At 40.3% G+C, this 21,412-nt stretch overlaps 1 protein-coding gene across 4 annotated transcripts in view; it reads left to right on the forward strand.

Moving 5' to 3' along the window:
* PRPF18 (pre-mRNA processing factor 18) overlaps nt 1-21,412 on the forward strand; it is a 113,329-nt gene that overhangs the window by 83,164 nt on the left and 8,753 nt on the right. For all 4 annotated transcript variants that reach the window (XM_037845145.1, XM_037845144.1, XM_037845146.1 and 1 more), the window contains 5 exons: nt 3,020-3,166; nt 4,453-4,521; nt 6,336-6,476; nt 6,609-6,680; nt 8,901-9,056. In XM_037845145.1, the coding sequence (XP_037701073.1) occupies nt 3,020-3,166; nt 4,453-4,521; nt 6,336-6,476; nt 6,609-6,680; nt 8,901-9,056 (585 nt within the window). The remainder of the gene's footprint in view (nt 1-3,019; nt 3,167-4,452; nt 4,522-6,335; nt 6,477-6,608; nt 6,681-8,900; nt 9,057-21,412) is intronic.

Below are 21,412 nucleotides of genomic sequence, written 5' to 3' on the forward strand. Positions count from 1 at the left end.
TGTTGTCTTCCATGTGATTGCAGTCAGTAGGGGTTGTGGCTGAAGTAATCTCAAGGCTCCCTTGGGTTGGTGTTCTGGTTTGCTAAAGCTGCCCAAATGCAAAATACCAGAAATGGATTGGCTTTTATAAAGGGGGTTTATTATGTTCTACATATACATATACAGTTCTAAGGTCATAAAATGTCTAAACTAAGGCATCAGCAAGAGAATACCTTCATTGAAGAAAGGCCGATGGCGTCCAGCACACCTCTGTTAGCTGGGGAGGCATGTGGCTGGCATCTGCTGGTCCTTTTTTCCTGGGTACTGGTTTCAAAATGGCTTTCTCCAAAATTTCTCTGGGCTTCTGTCTCTCTTAGGTTTTCTGTCTTAGCTCCTGTGCACCCTTGTTTGTTCTCCCAGGGCAGTTTCTCTCTAAGTGTCTGGGGATCCTCTCTTAGCTTCTCCGGGGCAAACTCTGGGCTTCATCTCTTGGCTTAGCATCTCCAAATGTCTGTCTGCATCTCCAAGCTTCTGGGTCTGTGTCGGCCCCTGAGGTTTCTTAAATACTCCAGTAAACTAATCATGACCCACCTTAAATGGGCAGGGTCACACCTCTGTGGAAATAATCTAATCAAAAGGTCTCACTCACAGTTAGGTGGATGTCATCTCCATGGAAACAACCTAATCAAAAGATCCTACCCATAAGTCTGCACCCACTGGAGTGGGTCAACAGAGCATAGTCTTTCCTGGGGTACTCAAAGGTCTCAAACCGGTACAGTTGGGCTCCTAAATGGTGTCTTCCCTCGTGTGTCTGGCCCCTCAGTTGGAATGGCTGGGATAGCTGGGGGCTGGCCAGGCCTCTCTTTCTCTCCATGTGCCTTACCCATTGGCTAGTGTCTAGGGTGTCCTCACAGAATGGCAGTCTCCAGGTAGTTGGAATTAGTGGTTCCTGGCTTCCCCCAGTGCATGTATTCTGTGCAACTGAGCAGAAGCTGCAAGATTTTTTATGATTTATCCTCAGAAGTCATGCATTACCATACTCCACAGGTTACACAGAACCAGTTCAAACTGCATGTTGCATTTCCAGCTGTTTGCTGAACTTCTCTACATATTGTGTTTGGTTTAAGCTTATTATAGATCATGCTGTCTTATAGTTTCCCTGACACTATGCTTTCTCCTGTGTTATACTTTATGATCAATATGCACTGATTCGATAAAGCTAGGATGTGGTTCCTTTTACTTTCTTATCTCTTCCTCTTCGCCTAACCAAGTTTTATTGATTCTGTTTCTATACCTCTCATAGCCTTCTCCTCATTTACATCTCTGCTCTGCTACCACTGCTTCTATTTACAATTGACTGTTACACTGACCTTCTTATTTACTTCCTCTTCATCTCTCTTCTCATTCAAGCCTTCTAAAACACACTGTGATGGTTTTACTCCTTTGTTTAGAACTTTTAGCAACTTCCTGTTTTCTATAGAGTTCCTCCACATGGCTTCCAAAACCTTTCATTATTTTCCTCCAGGCCACCTTCCTGCTTCATTTCTCAGCATTGCCATTCCAGCCACACGACACTAATAGTTGCATGAGCCCTTTTAATTCTCTTATATGTGTAATGATAATTGTTTTTTTGTCTGCTCTGAATTTCTTTTGTGTGCCTTGGTTGAAATCTTATACCTAATGTGTATTCAGATACAACTCAAAAGATTACATCTCTTCTGTGAACCTTTTCTTGGTCCCAGTTGGAATTAATGGCTTCCTTCTCTGCACTCCTATAATAAACTTCTGTTGGTGTATGTACTATATTTCTAGTGTTTATCTCTTCCTGGTAACCAAGGACTGTTCTGTTTTTGTATGTCTAGTGTAGAACCTTGCGTAATGAGGTTTTGAGGAAAGAGCATAGGACTTAGAGACAAGAGGTCTAGATTCCATTCCTGGATTTGCTCATTATTAATTTTGTGACCTTTGGTAAATCTTTTAATCTTTTTTTTTAGCCTTAGAATCTTTGTTTGTAAAATAGAGGCCATGATACCCAGTTCACTGGGATGAAAATCAGATGAAATGACCTTTGGGAAAATCTGGCATTATAGTCTTCTGTATTTCTCAAAGGATAGTAGGCTAAAATGAGATGCTTCTAATATAATAATAACAATGAGTTAACATTTGTTAAGTGCTTACTATGTGCCAGAGGCTGTTCAAAATGCATTATATGTGCATTAACCCACTTAATGAGTTAATCCTTGTAAGGCTCATGGAAAAATCCCACTATGTAGTAAGTATTAAATAAAATAAAAATATCATCCTTGTGACAACTCCATATAATAGGTAGTATTGTTATTCCCATATCATAGGTGAGGCACCTGAGGCACACAGGGTAAGTTGTCTGAAAGCTAGTAAGTGGCCTTCATTTTCAGCACTGCACTACAGCTGTCTCCCAGTCATGACTCCATGGCTCTTAAATTCTCAAGACCATTCTTGTTCATGTTTAGGAAATGGGGGCTTTGAGTTTTTAATCAGAATAATCACGACCTGGATATGTGTGGAATGTGGAATTTGCTGGTTTGTTAGAAACAATTGAGAGCTGGAATATAGATGAGACCACTAGCTTGGACATTTCTGAATGTTTTGGGGGTTCAGAGTAGTTGAAATGAGGTTAGATATTAAGTTAACTGGGAAAATTGGTTGGGGACTCTAATGGAGTCCTGGTCACTTGCACTAGGCTTCATTGGAAAATTACAGCATTTATGAAGATTCTTATTTGGATTTGTCATTGACATCTATTTTATTTTTCTGACCATCAGACTAGTCATTGCAATGCATTCTTTCTAAGTGTAAAAATATGTTCATAAGAATTAACTTGGAAGGACAATGATGATAGCTGTAAAATGAATTGAAATCTTATGTCAGCCACTATGTGTTTTGCTAAGCTCTTAACTCGTTGTAGAGGAAAAGAAAGGAATTACAGATATTAATGAAATATCAGAGACAAAATGTCAATGAGATCTCCTATTAGGTATACTGACTTTTTCACCTTTCCTAGGGATTGAGGAATGATCTGAAAGCAGCTTTGGATAAGATAGATCAGCAATACCTCAATGAAATTGTGGGTGGTCAAGAACCTGGAGAGGAGGACACGCAGAATGATTTGAAGGTTCATGAAGAAAACACCACTATTGAAGAGTTGGAGGTAACCTCTATACCCACCCTCCCCATCCCCATTTACCTTTTATCCTGTGGAGCGGATGATTTAGTTAGAGTGTTCAGTTCAGAGCACACTATCATCTTTTCCATTGCAAAGGGCCTTTTGTTTCATACTTTTATTTATTTATTCTCCTTTTCCCTCATTCTCTACTCTCATTCCCTACTTCCTACCTTCCAAGGTAATTATTTATTCTAGTATGTTTGATGTTCATCCTTTTGTTTGTTGGTATTCCTGTAAAACCTGTAGTGTTTTGCATTCATGTATTTTAGATTTACATAAATGATAATGTGCTAAACTATTGTCTTCCTTTTTTTTTGACTTTCTTTTTTCCACTGAGCGCTATGTTTCTAAGATCCATTCCTGTGCCTTATGTGCCTGTAGCCCTTTGCTTTTCACTGCTCTGTAGTACTGCATGTACTGTGGTAGTCACTGCATTTTATATTGTTTCCCCTATAATCTTGGGCAACCAGATTGTGACAGCTCCCTGCCACTGGAAATAGCATTGTGATGAGAAATCTTGGGCTTGATCACCTGTGGACTCAAAAGCAGGGTTGCTGGATTTGTGTGTATTTTGCTGGTCTGACTCCTGCCGAATGGCTCTCTGGAGTGGCTGTGCAGCCCACACCTTACCTACATCCGTGCCAACACTTGCCATATCATGCTTTCTAATTTATGCCAGTGTGATGAATGTGGAGTGATATATGTCATCTTAATTAAAAAGCAATGCTGTATCATACACATATCTAGCATGAGAAAAAAGTATATGGCTTAGTTGAAAGCTCTTAATATGTAATAAAAAGCATAAGTTATTTTTTGTTTTTTTTATTTTTTATTTATTTATTTATTTTTATGAGATAGTCTTTTTTTCTATTTTGAGATATCACATACCATATAATTCACCATAGAAACTATACAATTAAGTGTTTTTTAGTGTTATTTATAGGATGGTGCAACCATTGTTACAGTCTAATCTTAGAACATTTGGTCTCTCCCAAAAGAAATGCTGGACCTGTTAGCAGTCAACCCCCTCCCCTCCCTGCCATTCCTCTTTTGTCTTTTGATTCATAAAAGATACCATGCTCTCTGAATATAAATGGCATATCGGTGTTTTTGTTTTTGTTTTTTGTTTTTAACTTATCTGGAAATTCTATCAGGCTTTTAAATAAAAAATGAGCAGTATATATAACAAAAAGCCTAGACCAGTGTTGATAATATATATATATTCAGTTGTTCTTCACTAATGAACAGAAGCGTTACTTCTTTTTCTTCAGGCTTTGGGAGAATCTTTAGGAAAAGGTGATGATCATAAAGACATGGACATCATTACAAAATTCCTTAAGGTATGTGTCCTTTGGCTAGGAAAGGATGACATTTTGGTTGGGTAAGAATGGTCTTTATATTTTTGGATGTTTAAGGGTTAAAGTCTGGAAAGGGAAAATGCTCAGTAAACAGTGCTTGAATGTGCACACTGTGTATTTATCATATGTTTATGATATGGCTGTGCACTCCGTTGTAGAAACTAATTAAGGAAGATGTATGCTTCCTTTTTCCACGGCCCATCCCTTTGAATCTAAGTTATTGTAAACATACAAAAATTCCAACAGCAGAATGAACAAGAGGTTTGGGGAGTTCCTTACTTTTTTTCTAGGAAGGAGGCATTTTAGTTTCTTCGGCTGCTCAAGTAAATACCATGTGGTGGATTGGCTTAAAGAATGGAAATTTATTTGCTCATGGTTTTGAGGTTAGGAAGAAGTCTAAAGGCATCATCAGGGTGATGCTTTCTCCCTGAAGACTGTGGCTTTCTGGGGCTGGTTGCTGGTGCTCCTTGGTCCTTAGCTTGGCACATGGCGGCCTCTCCTGGCCTCTCAGTTCTCTTCCAGGTTCCTTAGATTTCATCTTCTGGCTGCGCCCTCTGTGGCTTTCTTCCTCAGTGTCTGAATTTCATTCTGCTTATAAAGGACTCCAGTAATAGAATTAAGACCCATCCTGACTGAGGTGGGCCACAGAAGGTCATGCTTACAGTGGGTCCACACCGAAAAGAATGGATTAAGTTTAAGAACATGTTTTTCTGGGGTACATAACAGTTCCAAAGCAACACAGGAAGGAAGGGTTCCAGAAGCTTTTATGAGAGGCTGATGACAGTAAGGAAAGGAGGAAGGTGGAAAGACACTGGCAGCAACAAAAAGAAGCACAGTAACCTTTCAGAGACTGTTTATTTTCTCAGGTCTGCAGATTGCTGCCAGCTCTTGCTACAACTGACTCATTCCATCTTCTCAGCATTTGTCTCTTTAGTGGTCTAGGTAGAGTGTGGGCCAATCCCAGATTTACTCAGCATTTATTCATAAACTTTTATTGCGTTTAGGCCAAGAGATTTAAATGTAAGCAAAGCTCTTACTTGTTTTAGTCATCAAGATTCTGAGTCTATTCAGGATACAGCCTGGAACTAGTTAGGGTGTGGGAACTAGTATGAACTAGAGCTTCCTTTGTACTGGCTCTCCTGTACAGGACATCCACAGGTAATGCCACTGGTGGGAAATAGCCTCCTCAGCCTTCCTGTGTGCTTCTCTCTGGAAAGGGGGTGCTTTATGCAGTTAAACCCGAGGGGCCTTGGGCTAGCTTCCTGGGGAATGGGAGGGATGGGTTATAGGTTTTTTTGATCCCTCTTCCTTTTTTCCCTTCTTTTCGTCAGGTGCCTTAGTCTTTTTGGTTGATTTGTGGTCACTGTTGCATAGGTAGAAGAAAGCTCAGATGCTGCAACATCCTCTGTGGAGTAGTGATGGGTCTGTTAGTAAGTGTCATGGTACAGAACCAGCTGGACGATCCATCTAGGTTGGCTTAATTTTATGTAATAGAAATACAACCAAAGTTTATTTTTATCTAATAATTAGTTGTGAAATTTGCTAGTGCTTTTGGGGGGTGGTGGTGGATTATCTTGACCTAGGAATATGTAGAAAATATGGAAGTTTGTAATCAAGTTTGTGACTTGCAAAATCAGCAGAATAGTTCATTAGTTGAATCTTATTTGATGATATTTTAATCAGTCAAGAAATCAACTTTGAGGATGTTAATATACTGTTTTGTGGGTCAGGGGACTTTTAAACTCATTGAACCACTGGGTGGCATTGTAGACTAAATTTACCCATTCTTTCAACAGTTTCTTCTTGGCGTTTGGGCTAAAGAATTGAATGCCAGAGAAGATTATGTGAAACGTAGTGTGCAGGGTAAACTGAACAGTGCTACCCAGAAACAGACTGAGTCCTACCTCAGGCCACTTTTCAGAAAGCTACGGAAAAGGGTGAGGCTTCTCCAAACATGGTTTCTGTTAACCAACTTCTCAAAACAGGACATACCGATTTAGAATAAATGCAGTCTGTCTTTCATTATATACAGTAGTTTCCAAAATGAGTTATGTTTTTTTCTTTTCTAGAATCTTCCTGCTGATATTAAAGAATCCATAACAGATATTATTAAATTCATGTTGCAGAGAGAATATGTGAAGGTACAGTATTACTGTGCTGTGCATTGAAATTGTGCTTACAAACATATCTGTCTGGGTTATGCCCATAATACAAATGTCCATTTGTGATGGAGGTATTTTATATATTGGATTTAAAAATAAATATGAAGTGAGCTGGCGATAAAAAAAAAAAGTTTTATTTTCTATTGTATTAACAGCTCTACAGTTAGACATTGAATTCAAACAGACTTTCAGACCACAACTGTATTTTTTAGTCCTTTGTAAGGTGAGTCTAAAGGTTCTTCAGAGAATGAGGTGTATATCGGCAGTGTTCATTTTATGAATGGGATTGAATTTTAGAAGTTTGTGAGAGGTTGATTATGGCTCAGAACAAACCTTCCCATAGAAAAACAGTGTTATATAGATTCGTTTTCCAGGCCAGCTATAAAAACCCATTTAATCCACTATATCATCGAGCTGTTCTACTGATGAGACAATGGAATTTAACCACCCTTTGTAATCATTCCTATGGGAAAATGTTCTAAGTAAGGAAGCCAGAGTCCGTCTCTCACAGTTCAGTGCTGCAACAGTAGCAGACCCCTTGCAAGGGAAGACTTTCCCCCTTGTTCTGGTGTCTTTACTCCCAGATGGGCTGTGGGAGGAGGTGGTAGAAGGAGAGAGCAGCAGTGGCCAGGGGTTCCTGGGGCAGAGTTCAGAAATAGGCAGTGGGGTCTCAGTCAGAGGGAACTGGAAGAGAAGGGCCCCAGACACAAGTGCAGCCTTGGAGATGTGGCCCCGTGTGGTGGGCCGTTGCAGGGTTAGAGGAGGGGCTGTTAGTGGCTGAGCCTCCCAGGAGAGGCTGGGGAGAGGATTCAGTGCTGTGGTCCCAGAGACACTTCCAGAGCAGCACGTGGGGCTCTGTCCTCAAAAGAAGGAACTGCAGCATTCCTGGCTGTTCCCTTGGTGAGCGCCCGTGCTGGTGAGGCTGTTTACTCCCTAGAAGAGCCTGTTAGTTTTCTCAGAGAAGATACCTTTGCCTTATGGTCATAGGGTCATTGTTAGGTGGTTTCTGTTGGTGGCGTGACTCTCTCAAGGAAGAGTGCCTTGGAGTGGACTGGTGAGGCCACCACCCTGCCGAAACAATTCCAGGCACGGGCCTGCTCCTTTTCCGCATTATTATGTATCACAATCAGGTAGAAGTTTATTTTGCATAAACTGCAGAAAAGGACCAAGAAGCTGTAATTACCTATTTGGGCAGTTTTCTGTGGAAACTTAGGAAACCTAAATATTGGAATTTTTGTCGGTTAATGTCAAATGTTAAAATTTACACACAGGAGTCGTATGCGTATATGTGCATCTAAAATTAAGCTTTATACAGTCTGTTGAGCAGAGCAAGTTCAAGTTTATCTTTAGGTTAGAAAAATGGTCTTGCAGTTAGCCTGTTTGTAGTACTTGTTTTTTTTTTTGTTTTAGTTAACTCTACTTATCATTCACAAAGGTGTTTGATATTTGTACTTAAAAACCCTTTGAGGCCTGGCCATCCAAGTTTCTCTGAGATCCTTGGGGTCTTTTAAAATGTAATTGTGTTCTGTTATCTCCCCCTTTACCCCACCTTCTTCCTCACAGCTAGCCAGGCTTGCTTTAAAAGAGCCATTTGTTTTCCCTGGTCTTCCCTTTTTGTAGCTTTTGCTGTAGAACTCAACAGAGGTTTGAGGTAGCCAAAATGAGCCAATCTCAGGCTGTAGCTCTTTGGTTGGTGCACCGGCATTTACTGTGTCGACACATCTGTAAGGACCCTGTGGGTAGTCTCAGCAGGCAGGGCATCTGCTGCTTCCCAAGACCTTCTCCGTGTGCAGACAGTGGTGCAGATTTCAGGTGGGGTTGTGAAGCCTTGATGGAGAAGACTGGGTCAAAAGGAGAACCAAATTAGGGGTTTCTGTTGGAGCATCAAATGACCTATCTGGGCATTCCAGATCTAAAACAGGTTGCTCTCCATTGCACAGAAGCAGGAAAGGGAGGCTCTTTTGTTCACCCTCAAGCTTAGCTTTGGTTCTCTTTTTCTGTGGACATGTATGGTTCTGGGCAGGGCAGTCACTCGCATACATTTTAATTTGTTTTGTTTGAATAATGAGAATGGTAGTATTTCCAGCATTCCTGCGAAACGGATGAAAATTATGTCACGAAGGCCTGTGAAATACTTGAAATAAAAATTCCTACCCACTCCATAATTTTGCTTTTCTGATCCCTTCTTATTCTTCTTAGGCTAATGATGCTTATCTTCAGATGGCCATTGGAAATGCCCCTTGGCCCATCGGTGTCACCATGGTTGGTATCCATGCCAGAACTGGTAGGGAAAAGATTTTTTCCAAGCATGTCGCACACGTCTTAAATGATGAAACACAGCGGAAGTATATTCAGGTAAGCAGTTTAGAGGGAAATAAATTGTTCTGGAGGTTAGTTAGCATTCTGTGAAATTCACAAAACTAAATTTTGTGAGCAGGCAAAGAATTACAGCAGTGGACATGGTATAAGAAGATGAAAGTCCACTCTTCAGAAGCACTTGTATTTAAGACACCTTAAATGAACAAGCTAAAAGCCTTTGAAGTTTCATATGTGATGTCAGACAGAGTGAAGTATTAGGCTTGAATTACCTTAGCATTGAAATAAAACTATTGCAACTTGCTTTTTCTTGGGGGGGGGTGGTGGTACATATATTAGCAAATAAAACCTGATCTCATCACACAATTTGGAAGTTTATTGAAGAGTGACAAATTTAGAGTATTTTGCAACAACTCCTTTTCTGTTATTTTCATGGTAGATGTATCATTTATTAGGCTAAAAAGTGTGGTTAGTAAAGATTCGGCTTTGATGAATATAATAGTTTTTAAGTAGCACCTAATAGTACTTCCCTAGTTACATGAATAGATCTAAAGCCTTTATAGTTTATTTTCTTAAAGTGGTACATGCCTCATATAAACTTGCTTGCACTGTTGTGTTAAAATTTTCTTCTTAGTGGGACAGATATCAGCTGTAATCTAGCTTCTGCCAAGTGGTTGTAAACCCCCGATTGTGTCCATACAACTTTTGTTCTATGTTAATTCTGAATCTTGAAGATGATACTCTAGAATTTTACTTAAAATTTAAAGTTCACTTAAAATGCATGCATTGCATCCGTATTTTGTACCAGAGAACAATCACTGCCATAGTCACAAATGATCTTTTTGTTTGTCTTTCAGTTCCAAATGCTGGACATTAGTTTGTGTGTCATGCTTTATGCTTTCATCACAGATATTAGCATTTTAAAATGTGATTTCAACCTGACTCCCTAATATGAACTGTAGAATTTATAGAGTACAAATGTACTTGTGGAAATTCAAGCACATTTCCATTTCTTAATAAGCTCCTGTGACTGTAGTGAAGGCAAAAAGCTTTAGGTTAGAAAAAAACGGTTGTTCTGCTTTAACAACAGAAGACTCACAGATTCCAATGATTCAGTTTGCTAATTGTGTTGTTCACCTATCTGAAACAATACTGATTTTTGTGTGCTTATCTTGTACTTTGCCACTCTGCTGAATTTATTAGCTCTCGTAAGCTTTGTTGTGGGTTTTTTTTGTTTGTTTGTTTGTTTTTTTTAGGATTTTCTATATGTATAGGATCATGTCATCTATAAATAAGGAATGTTTTACTTCTTCTTTTCCAATTTGAATGCCTTTTATTTCTTTTTCTTGCCTAGTTGCTCTGGCTAGTTCCAGTAGTTGTGTAACAGTGGTGACAGTGGGCATCTGTCTTGTTCTGATTTTAGGGGGAGAACTTTCAGTATGTTGCTAGATTTTTCACACATACTCCTATTGTTCTGAGGAATTTTCCTTTTTTTTAATTTTCAAATAAATTCAAAGTTATAGGAACAGTTGCAAAAACAGTACTAACCCCCGTACACAGAACTCCATCATACCCTGACCCCCTCCCCCAATAGCCCAATCCATCAACATGCTGTCACATCGCTATTTCTTTCCCTCCCTCTCTCCCTCCCTCCCTATCATCCATCATCTATTGTTCTGTCTTCTGAACATATGACAGCTAGCTGCACACATCCTTGAACAAACACTGTAATTCACATATACACTTCCCATGAACAAGAATATTCTTTTATGCAATCCCATTAAGCACAGCTAAGAAGTACAAGAGATTCAACAATGATACAAAGCTTACATTCTGTATTTCCTTTTCCTTATGTCTCAACTGCGTCCCTTCGAGCCTCCTGTCCTCCATCCTCCAGTCCCATCCAGGTTCATCCTTGGCATTCAATTGTCATCTATTTAGACTTTTTTTTTTTTTCAGTTGTGGAAACATATAGCCTAAATCTTCCCATTCCACCCCCTCCCTAGCCTTCCATTAGTGGGATTAATCACCTTTAGAATGTTGTAATGCTCTTTCCCACCATCCATTACTAGAAATTTCCCTTCACCTCAAACAGCAACCCTACACTCATTTCTTAACTCCCCATTGCCCCTTTCCCCATTTCTCTTAACCCATACTCTACTTTTCATCTCTGTGGTCATATTCTCTGATAATTTCTTTGTGTTTACTGTGGGGCTTAAAATTAACCTCTTAAATCCATAACAATCTTGTTTTTCTTTGATACCACCTTCACTTCAATAGGACATATAAACTATGTTCCTATATTCCTCCATTCCCCACCTTTATATAGTTGTCTAAAATTACATATTTTGCGTTGAGTTCAAAACCACTGATTTGTCATTGGAGTTTGTGTATTTTATATCATGTAGGAAGTAAATAGTGGAGTTACAATTCAAAATTATTGACTTCTATTTGTATTCCATTGTGGTTGGAGAATGTGCTTTGAGTATATTCAATTTTTTTTTTTAAATTTCTTGAGGCTTGTTTTATGTCCCAGCTTATGGTCCCTTCTCGAGAAAGATCTGTGATCACTAGAGTAAAGTGAGTGTCCTGGTGATTTGGGATGTAAGGTTCTATATATGTCTGTTAAAATTCTCTATATGTCTTTCTCCTTTCTTTGTTTCTCTGTTGATAGGGCTCCTTTTAGTATCTGAAGTAGGGCAGGTCTTTTATTGGCAAAGTCTCTCCGCATTTGTCTGTGCAAAATTTAAGCTCTCCCTCAAATTTGAAGGAGAGTTTTGCTGGATAAAGTATTCTTGGTTGGAAATTTTTCTTTCTCAGAATTTTAAATATGTCATGCCACTGCCTTCTCACCTCCATGGTGGCCGCTGAGTAGTCACAACTTAGTCTTATGTTGTTTCCTTTGTATGTGGTGAATTGCTTTTCTGTTGCTGCTTTCAGAACTTGCTCCTTCTCTTCAGTATTTGACAATCTGATCAGAATATGTCTCAGAGTGGGTTTATTTGGATTTATTCTATTTGGAGTTTGCTGGGCATTTATGCTTTGTGTATTTATATTGTGTAGAAGGTTAGGAAGTTTTCCCCAACCATTTCTTTGAATACTCTTTCTAGACCTTTACCCTTCTCTTCCCCTTCTGGGACACCAATGAGTCTTAAGTTTGAACGTTTTATTTTATCTGTTGTATCCCTGAGATCCATTTCGATTTTTTTGATTTTTTTCTCCATTCTTTCTTTTGTTCTTTCATTTTCTGTTCTGTGGACTTCTAGGACACTGAGACGTTGTTCACCTTCCTCTAATCTTGTATTGTGACTATCCAGAGTCTTTTTAGTTTGGCCAACAGTTTCTTTTATTTCCATAAGATCTTCTATTTTTTTATTTACTCTTCCAATTTCTTCTTTATGCTCTTCTAGGGTCTTCTTTATGTCACTTATATCCTGGGCCATGGTCTTCTTGATGTCCTTTAAATCCTTTGCCATGTTTTCATTCCTCGATTGTAGTTCTTTGATTAATTGTGCCAAGTACTGTGTCTCTTCTGATATTTTCATTTGGGTGTTTGGAATTGGATTCTTCGTATCATCTGATTTTATCATATGGATTAAGATTTTCTGTTGTTTTTGGACTCTTGGCATTTGCTTTTCTTGATAGAATGCTTTCAAGTTGTAAAAAGAAGATACCAATCTAATTTTTCAGAAACACAGTTTCGTGGCATTCACTTCTCTAACCAGCAGATGGCATCTGTGAGTCACCTATACCCCTCAAGTCAGTTCTCAACCTTGTCCCCACGGTGTGTGGGGAAATGATTCTTGTGGGATTCAGTTGGAGAACTCAGTTTGGGTGTGTTGCTGGAGCCGTCCGCCCTGAATGTGGGGCATGTGTCCGGGTGGCTAGGGAGGAAGGGCAGCTTTAATATTCAAATCCCTCAGGTTCCCGGGGATTCAAGGCCGCTGCAAGAGTCTAAGCCTTCATTTCAGTTCAGCCCCAGACCCTCTCTCTCACTGTCCCATGAACCACTGGACTTGGCGTAGTGTCCCTCGGTTCTCCCAGTGGGCCCCCCGTCCCAGCCGCGATCCTCCAGGACCTCTGCTGAGGGAATGCCGTGCTATGTCACCAGTGCGCGCTGTCCCTCAAGGGAAGCCCTGGGCCGCCGGGCCGTGCAGGGGCGTTCTCAGCCTGATGCAAAGATGGCCGAACGGGGCGTCTCAATCCCCACCTCCTCGCACAGTTCCTCCTTCCCAGCTCCGGGACAACTGGTGGGGCTCTGGGCTGTGGGCATGGCCCCGGGCAGGAGTTTATCCAGCCCTCCGGGGAGCCAGCTGCTAGCCGCGGGGTTTCTTTCTGCTTCCAACTCTCCCTTCCGCTCCCCCAGCTCTGAGGGTATCTGCAGCGGGCTGTGCTCCAGGCCAGACACCGAGAGGCTGGCCCAGCCCCCTCTTGCTGTGTTTTACTGCGTGGGTCCCACTGTCACAACTGCAGCCGCTTCTGCGTTTTTCCCTTTATTTATTTATTTATTTATTTTTTTAAAGAACCAGTTGGTCTCCAAACGCCAACCCCTGGCTTCCCCTCACCGCCACGTGGCTGCGGGTCTTCCAGCCAGCTTACTCGTTTCAGAATGCAGACTCCCAGTTTCACCAAGTATACGGCCCCTGTGGTACTAGCAAACCTCGTCCAGCTGGCGCAATGCTGTAACCGGTATTCTAGGTCACTTTCTGGTTTTTATCTAGTGTTTTTCACGGAGGTGTTTTTTTGCCCTGTCTCACCTAGCCACCATCCAGTAAGTTTCCTTTTATTCCTAGTTCTCTGAGTGTTTTTATCAAGAACGGGTGTTGGATTTTGTGAAATGCCTCTTCTGCATCTATTGAGATGATATTGTGGTTTTGGTCCTTTGTCCTTTTAATTTCGATGTGTTACGGTAATTGATTTTCTTATGTTGAAACACCCTTACAAACCTGGGATAAATCCCACTTGGCTCTAGAATCAGTAAGTGCAGTTATTTTAATATATTTGTTGGATTTGGTTTGCTATTTTGTTGAGGATGTTTGCATGTATATTCATAAGGGATATTGGTCTGTAATTTTCTTTTCTTGTATCTTCATCTGGTTTTGGTAATAGGGTGATAATCGGCTTCATAGAATGGGTTAGGAGGTGTCTCCCCTCCTCTTCAATTTTTTGGAAGAGTTTGAGAAGGGTTCTTGTTAATTCCTCTTGGAATGTTTGGTAAAATTCACCAGGGAAGTCATCTTTTCCTTGGCTTTCTTTTGGGAGGTTCTTGATTACTGTTTCAATCTCTTTATTAGTAATTGGTCTGTTGAGAGCTTTTATTCTTGAATCATCATAGTTTGTGTGTCTCTAGGAATTTGTCCTATTTCATCTAGGTTATCTATTTCCTTAGCTTAGAGTTGTTCATAGTATCTTTTTATAATCCTGTTTATTTCTGTGGGGTTGGTAATAATGTCCCTTCATTCATTTCTGATTTTAGTTATTTGTATCCTCTTTCTTTTTTTGTCAGTCTAGCTAAAGGTTTATCAATTTTACTGATCCTTCTAAACTACCAACTTTGTTTTCTTTGATTCTCTTTATTATTATTTTATTCTGTATTTCATTTATCTTTGCTCTAATCTTTATTTCCTTCTATCTGCTAATGTTGGGTTTAGTTTGCTCTTCTTTTCTAGATCCCCCAGTTGTGAGGTTAGGTCTCTGATTCGAGATTAATCTTTTTTTTAATGGAGGCGTTTAGAGCTATAAATTTCCCTCTCAGCACTGCCTTTGCTGCATCTCATAAGTTTTAGTACCTTGTGGTTTCTTTTCATTTGTTTCAAGATATTTTCTGATTTCCCTTCTGATTCCTTTGACTTATTGGTTGTTTAAGAGCATGTTGCTTAAATTCCATTATTTGTGAATTTTCCAGTTTCTCCCCTGTAATTGATGTCCAGCTTCATTCCACTGTGGTCAGAGAAGATACATAGTATGGTTTCAGTATTTTTACTTGATTGAGACCTGTTTTGAGATCTAACATGGACTCTCCTGGAGAAGGACCCATGTGCAGTTGAAAAGAATGTGTATTCTGCTGTTGTCTGGTGAAGTGTTCTTGTATATGATTGTTAGGTCTAGTTGGCTTGTAGTATTATTCAGGTCATCTATTTCCTTATTGATCTGCTGTCTAGTTCTATCCATATGGAAAGTGGTATATAAAAGTCTCCTATTATTAATGTAGAGCTTCTATTTCTCCCTTCAAATTTGTCAGTATTTGCTTCATACATTTTGGAGCTCTGCTCTTAGATGCATATGTGTTTATAATTGTTATGTGTTCTTTTTAAGTAAAAAAGCTTTTTAACAGGCAGCGTGTCCCAAGATGACAGTGGTTTTTGTCTTGGAAGCTACCACTTGATGTTTTCAAGCCTTTTCTTAACTCTTGTTGTTCTCCTTAGAGGCTACTGTCTACAATAGTCAGTGAGGTGACAGGGAAGCTGAGTGTTAGGAAATACCTGACCCTCAGTGTCTTCAGTTCTCCTACTTTTTGTATAGGCACCGGCAGAGGCATTATTTCATTTTCCTCTCAACTCTGTTGTAAGAAAAAAAACAGCATTGGAAGCCCAGTGCAAAGTATATTGGCTGAGGCTTCACCTCAGGGTCGTTGGAGTCACTGGGAATTTGGGGGGCTGTGCCAGACTGGAGAGTGCTACTCATTTAAAGGCAACGCCTGCTGCTTTCCGTGGCTGATGGCTGCTGCACTGGAATGTGGCGCCCATCTTGCTGGAGCTTCCTTGTTTTCATGAGAAGCCAGAAATCTTGGTTTTTTTTTTTAAAGTGTATCCTACCCATTTAAAAAATGTTGACACTAAATTAAAAAAATAGTTAACATTGTGCAAAGGCAAACAGAATTCCAGTTTGTGATCTGTACCTTAACATAAACCCTTATGCAAAAGAATGCTGCGCCCCACTTTCGAGTTTTGTGAAATTCTTGATTACAGTGAACTGAGTCATCAGGTTAATAGTAATCCAGTTAATCAGGTTAATAACTAAGCTGTCTTATGAATGCTTTGGCATTTGGGTGAAGTTCATTTGAACTATCTCGAAGAAGGGACAGTTTCAGTATATTATTGAGGTTTAAATAAGAGGTAGACAAACTTGTATCCTGAGGGTCAGGTAGTAAATATTTTAAGATTTGCTGTTCATACAGTTTCTGTTGCAACAACTTGACTCTGCAGTCGTAGTGTGAGAGGCTGCTGGCCCGTGGGTCATGGTTTGCTGACTCCCCATAAGCGTTATCACCTGCAAGGTTTTCTTTGCGATTTACTGAGGAGTTAATCATGAAAGTCATTTAAATGGGGTAATTATTTCTTTTTAATCTGAGGTATGATATATATAGATATATATAGAATTGTGTGTGAAATGTGCTAATAATTATACCGCTCACTGATTCTTGATATATAAACATTTATCACAATATAGAACAGAATCTAGCTGGAGAACATTTCCAGAGGGTTTCCACTTGCCCTTTCCCAGCCAAAGTCCTTCCTTCCGTCAGAGGTTACCACAGTGCTGATTTGTCATCAGTGGTTAGTTTTGCCTGTTCTTAGACATCATGTAAGTGGGACCTTGCAGTATGTGGAATAACTATGTGAAATACTGGTGAGAAACACGTGTTTTATGAGAGATGGTAAAAAGCAATTCAGGGGGCTATTTTTAATGTGTTTATCTCTTGGTTAAATGCAAACCTCTATAGCATTTAAACTGTGAAAATTGTTGGAACTGGTTTCTTTCTCACAGAAGTTAAATGCACCACAGGGAGGGTTTTTTCACCATGCAGATCAAAGAGAAGTTTTAGAGTGTATTAGGGAGCCTCAGACTTAGGGTTAGATAGATGTAAATTGGTGGCAGTACCTTCAAGGGCTTTGTTCATTCTGCCAAATGCATATGCAACCCTTGGTCCAGATTTTGGTAATACTTCTTTTACACAGATGATAGGAAGCACTTTAGAGACTTCATAATTCCGCCATTTCGACATCTCCTGAAGAGGTTCACATATTGGGTATTCTTTACCTGCTGGGAAAGAAGACAAGGAAGAAATTCACAGCACATGCCCCCCAGATCGACTCTCCCTCTACCCTCAGCTCCCTCTTTCCTCAGGGTTTGAGGGTGGGAGAAGGGGTGGGGTTGAGGGTGGGAGAACGAGTTTGGTTAATTATCTTCCTTGCTTTCTCCCTCTGAAGTCATGTGGGTTCGGGGGTGGGGGGCTCTTCCCGTGGCCCAGCTTCTCTCAGGTGATCGTCTCCGCAGTGTTGCCCCCCTGTGTTTCGGTGACTGTTCTCCTCTTGCCCCCTCAGAACCTGGACTGGCCACGGCCTCCAGCACTGCCAGCTCTGGGCTGCTGGGCTACTGTCCTGTCCCTGGTGGTTCTTGGAACTATTAGCAGCACATTCTGCAGTTTGAGTGTGCCCTTTGTTTCCTGCTGGTGTCCTGCATGATTTAACTGAATACTTACTATAATGTAGATTTCTTTTGGGGGTTAGAAGATTAGTGAATACTAGTTACCCCAAATAATTTTTCTTAAGCTTTCACTATGACAAACAGCAAGAAGATACCAGTTGTTTTAAGTAACGTTAAGTTTCTAAATTCCCTAGTAAAGGCATCATTCAGGCATCATTTGTCATTTATTTCAATCCATATTTCAGGTGTGGGCATATTTTATCTGTACTAGCATTTTCCAAATTTATTGTACATGGAATGTGTTAAATTTATAACCATGCACTGCAGAAAATAGTATAACAGAAACATTGATTACTGCCAATAAATGATCACAACTTGATCAGTGTATTGAATCCACACCATCATGGTTAGTTGGGTATATTGGTGCTGGAATTACACACCTTGCATGCCCAGTGGTTTCATGCTGAATCCTGGCCCTCTTGGCTAGAATAAACTATAAACAACTCTCTTTCCATTTAATTCTTTTCCAGCAGGTTTAAAAGGTAAATTTTTAGAGCAAAATATTGCTAACATTTAATTTATCTTTAGTGTGTATCACCTTTTAATACCATGGAATACTGGTATTTTGTGAAATCATGTTTTGGAGAATGCAGATCTAAACTGTGGCATGCCTCTTGTTAGCTGGCAGCTTAGTTGGTGGGAAATAGTTTACTTTGGGGTATTAAATCTTACAGTTCTCAACCACATGAATGGGAAAAAAGTCAGATCATCCTCTACTGTGAAAACCAGGTAGTCGAATAAAATCTACCTCCACCCAACTTGGTTAAATAGCTGTGTGCTGTTTTCCAAACTGAATTATCAGTTGTAATTGTAATTTGTTCTTACTTTCTGAGAAATGATGATCCTTTGAACTAGAAATTTGTTCCCTTATAGAAAACAAATATATAGGCAAGTGGAAAGTGAGAGCAACTCTCTGTTTATTACCATCAGCTCTCTAAGCAAATTCTGAGTCAGTCCCAAGCTAGCAGTTTTCTTTAATTTTCCAGTAAGTCTTCCAGATACTGAAAATTTTATACCTATAATATTAGCAATGGGCCTTTTCATTAAGCAGAAATGTGGAATTACCTTTGCCATCACCCCAAGTGGCTAGATCCAGATCAGTTATTTAAGTCTAGAGTGAGTAATTTAGTTGAATTCAATTTTAATTATATCCTTCCGTGAAAAGAATTCCTCTAGCCAGTATTTGAAGGATTGGCCTTTTTATGCATGAGTACGATATTAGTTGACATTGTAGGAATGAACTTCTAAGCATTAAGTTGACAGATTTTGAATATCACTTTTCAGGACAAATGAATTTTCCTTAAAGTAGTCTGAAGTTAGAGTTAATTTCTAACTTAAATATTTCATGCTGATTTGTTCCTTTCCTAGAATGTGAGCAGTATATAGACAGGGTTTTAAATTGGTGGAAAATGTGACTTAACCTTTATTCTTTACATTCTTAGGATGTGCCACTAAATGGATGTATGCTTTTATTTTCAAGAGGGCGAACGGGACTTGCCAGTCCCCATTGGTCTGTGAGCCAGTTCCTATAATAAATCTCATAGTATTTATGTCTGTGCCTCCTGTCGGTTCTGCTTCCCTGGAGAACCCTGACTGATATACATGCTGAGAGTTCGTACTGCTCACTAAATAGTGAGTGCCCTAACTGAAAACAGGAGAATTAAGTGAAACTCTGTGAATTGAAGAATGAGACCTCTAGTTCCTGTTTGTCGGATTTGTACAGTGCTGGCAGCCAGGTTCTTACCTGCCACTCAGAAAATGGGAGGATTCCTCTCTGTGAAACTCTGGCCCCTACGGTTACTGACATTTAGTTTCCTCCAGTGAAAATGCCAGCTTGCTGCCTCCTTTTCTTGAATGAAGCCCAGAGGCAAGCCCTGCCATTGTTGATCCAGGGAGTTTCCATTTAGCCCTTTAGTACCCGAATGTTCACCTGAGGATCGGCAGATATCCTGAGAGCATCCCCAACATGAAAAACAGAGACCAAAACCAACAGATAGAAACAGAGGAATTAGAGAAAAAATTTCAGTAAAAACTGTAATATCCTCAGATAAGGTTGTAGCCATGAAACAAGAATAGTATGTTACAAAAAGAAGTCAGAGAATCCAATGGATCTCTTAGAGTTAAACATTATAGCAGAACTTTTTTAAAAAATTAAAGGGTTGGAAGATCAAGTTAAGGAAATTTTAAAAGTGGGACATGTAAGAAAATGGGATTAATCTAAGGGCTGTAACTATTCAAATCTAGAAAGAGAAAACAGAGATTGGAGGGTGGGAAATAAAGAATTCATGCAAGGAAACATCACAGAGTTGAAGGACTTGAGCTTCTAGAATGAAAAGAGGTCACTGAGTACATAGCAAAATGAATAGGAATGGTCTCATTTGAAGGCACACTATAATGAAATGTGGGAATGCCAAGGATAAAGAGTTGGAGAAACGAAACAGGTCACTTGTGAAGGCTCAGGAATTAAAATGCCATCATAAACAGTACAGGAAGCTAGAAGGCAGTGGAGCAATATCAAGAAATAATAATTTCCAACTCAGAATTCTCTTCCCAACAGAGCTATCAGTCAAGCGTGAATGTAAAGTAGAGACATTTTAGACAGGTGGAATCTGAAAGACGTGACCTCTCACAGGCACTCTCTAGGCTCTTCCATAGCGCTTGCTGTTTGCCAGGCTCTCTCACGGTCACTTGGCATGCTTTGCCTCAGAACTTCACAGCACTAGGAGGTTGGTGCTGTGATTTCCCTGCTTTACCAGTGGGGAAACTGAGGCATAGAGAGCTGTGTTCTTAAGGTGGTATAGCTAGTAACTGGTGGGATTGGAATTTGAACCTTGATAGTTATGCTGCCTCTCCTTGAGAATGTCCTCTACCAAGATGAGGGAAACAACCAAAAAAGATCAGGAGACAAGCTGCAACACAGGAGTGAGACAAGAACTCCCAGGCTGAGGGAAGAGGCAGGTTCTAGGATGGCAGCAGTGCAAGTAGATATAGAGTTCAGGTGGGCTTGATCGGAGCAGATGGACAGAGGCTTTCGGGACAGAAAACAGAACAGAGGTGTTACCTGATGTGCTTGGTCATACTGAAGGGAGTCTCACTGTTGAAGAATAATTTAGTGATAGTTATGTATAAAAGCAAAAACAAAACAAAAAACAAACAATGGGAAAAAAATGTCCATGAAAAGAGATGTAATCATAACGTACTTCGTGGCTCGGCTCTGCTTTGAAAAGTAATTGTGCAGCCATTATGAGGTAAATCCTGAATATTGATAACACTCAAAATTGCAATTTGGGGGAAGATCGGGGAGGGAAAGTGCATTTATGTGTGTGTGTGTATGTGGGGGCTGTTGGACATGGGGTAAGACAACTAAATCCTCAGCATTCTGAAACAAGTCAAGCACCATCAGTATAGTGTTTAGAAACATGGCAGTAAGTCCTGGAAGAAACACTTTAAAGATTTGAACGTGGTTGCTTTGGGGTTGCTGGAATTAGGGATTGGCAAGGGTGAGGCAGAGGACTGGTCTTAATTTGATGTAAGAGAACTATGTGCGTTTCTTTTTTCAGCAGTGTACACACAGAACACAGAATTACCCTTGACTCCCTTCTTTTGGTCACAGCCTGCTTCCAGTCTGTCAGCTGAGCCTATCTGGACTCTGGTGTCTTGTCTCCATCTCCTCTCTGGCCTCTGGGTCACTATGGGGCGGGGGTGGTCACTGCTGGGTCTCCTCTGGTCCCTGAGCTTCTGTCCTGTCCCCGCTTGGTCCACTACCAGCACAGCACCCATTGGGATTGTTGAGAACACAAATGAGGGGTGTTACTCTTACTCAGAGCCCTGCGCTGGCCCCTCTTTCACTCAGTAAGAGCCAGCGCCCTCCAGTCCCCCCCCACCCCTCCCTGCTTGATTTTTCCCCA

This window comes from Choloepus didactylus, chromosome 8 (assembly GCF_015220235.1).
Source record: "Choloepus didactylus isolate mChoDid1 chromosome 8, mChoDid1.pri, whole genome shotgun sequence".
NCBI lineage: Eukaryota > Metazoa > Chordata > Mammalia > Pilosa > Megalonychidae > Choloepus > Choloepus didactylus.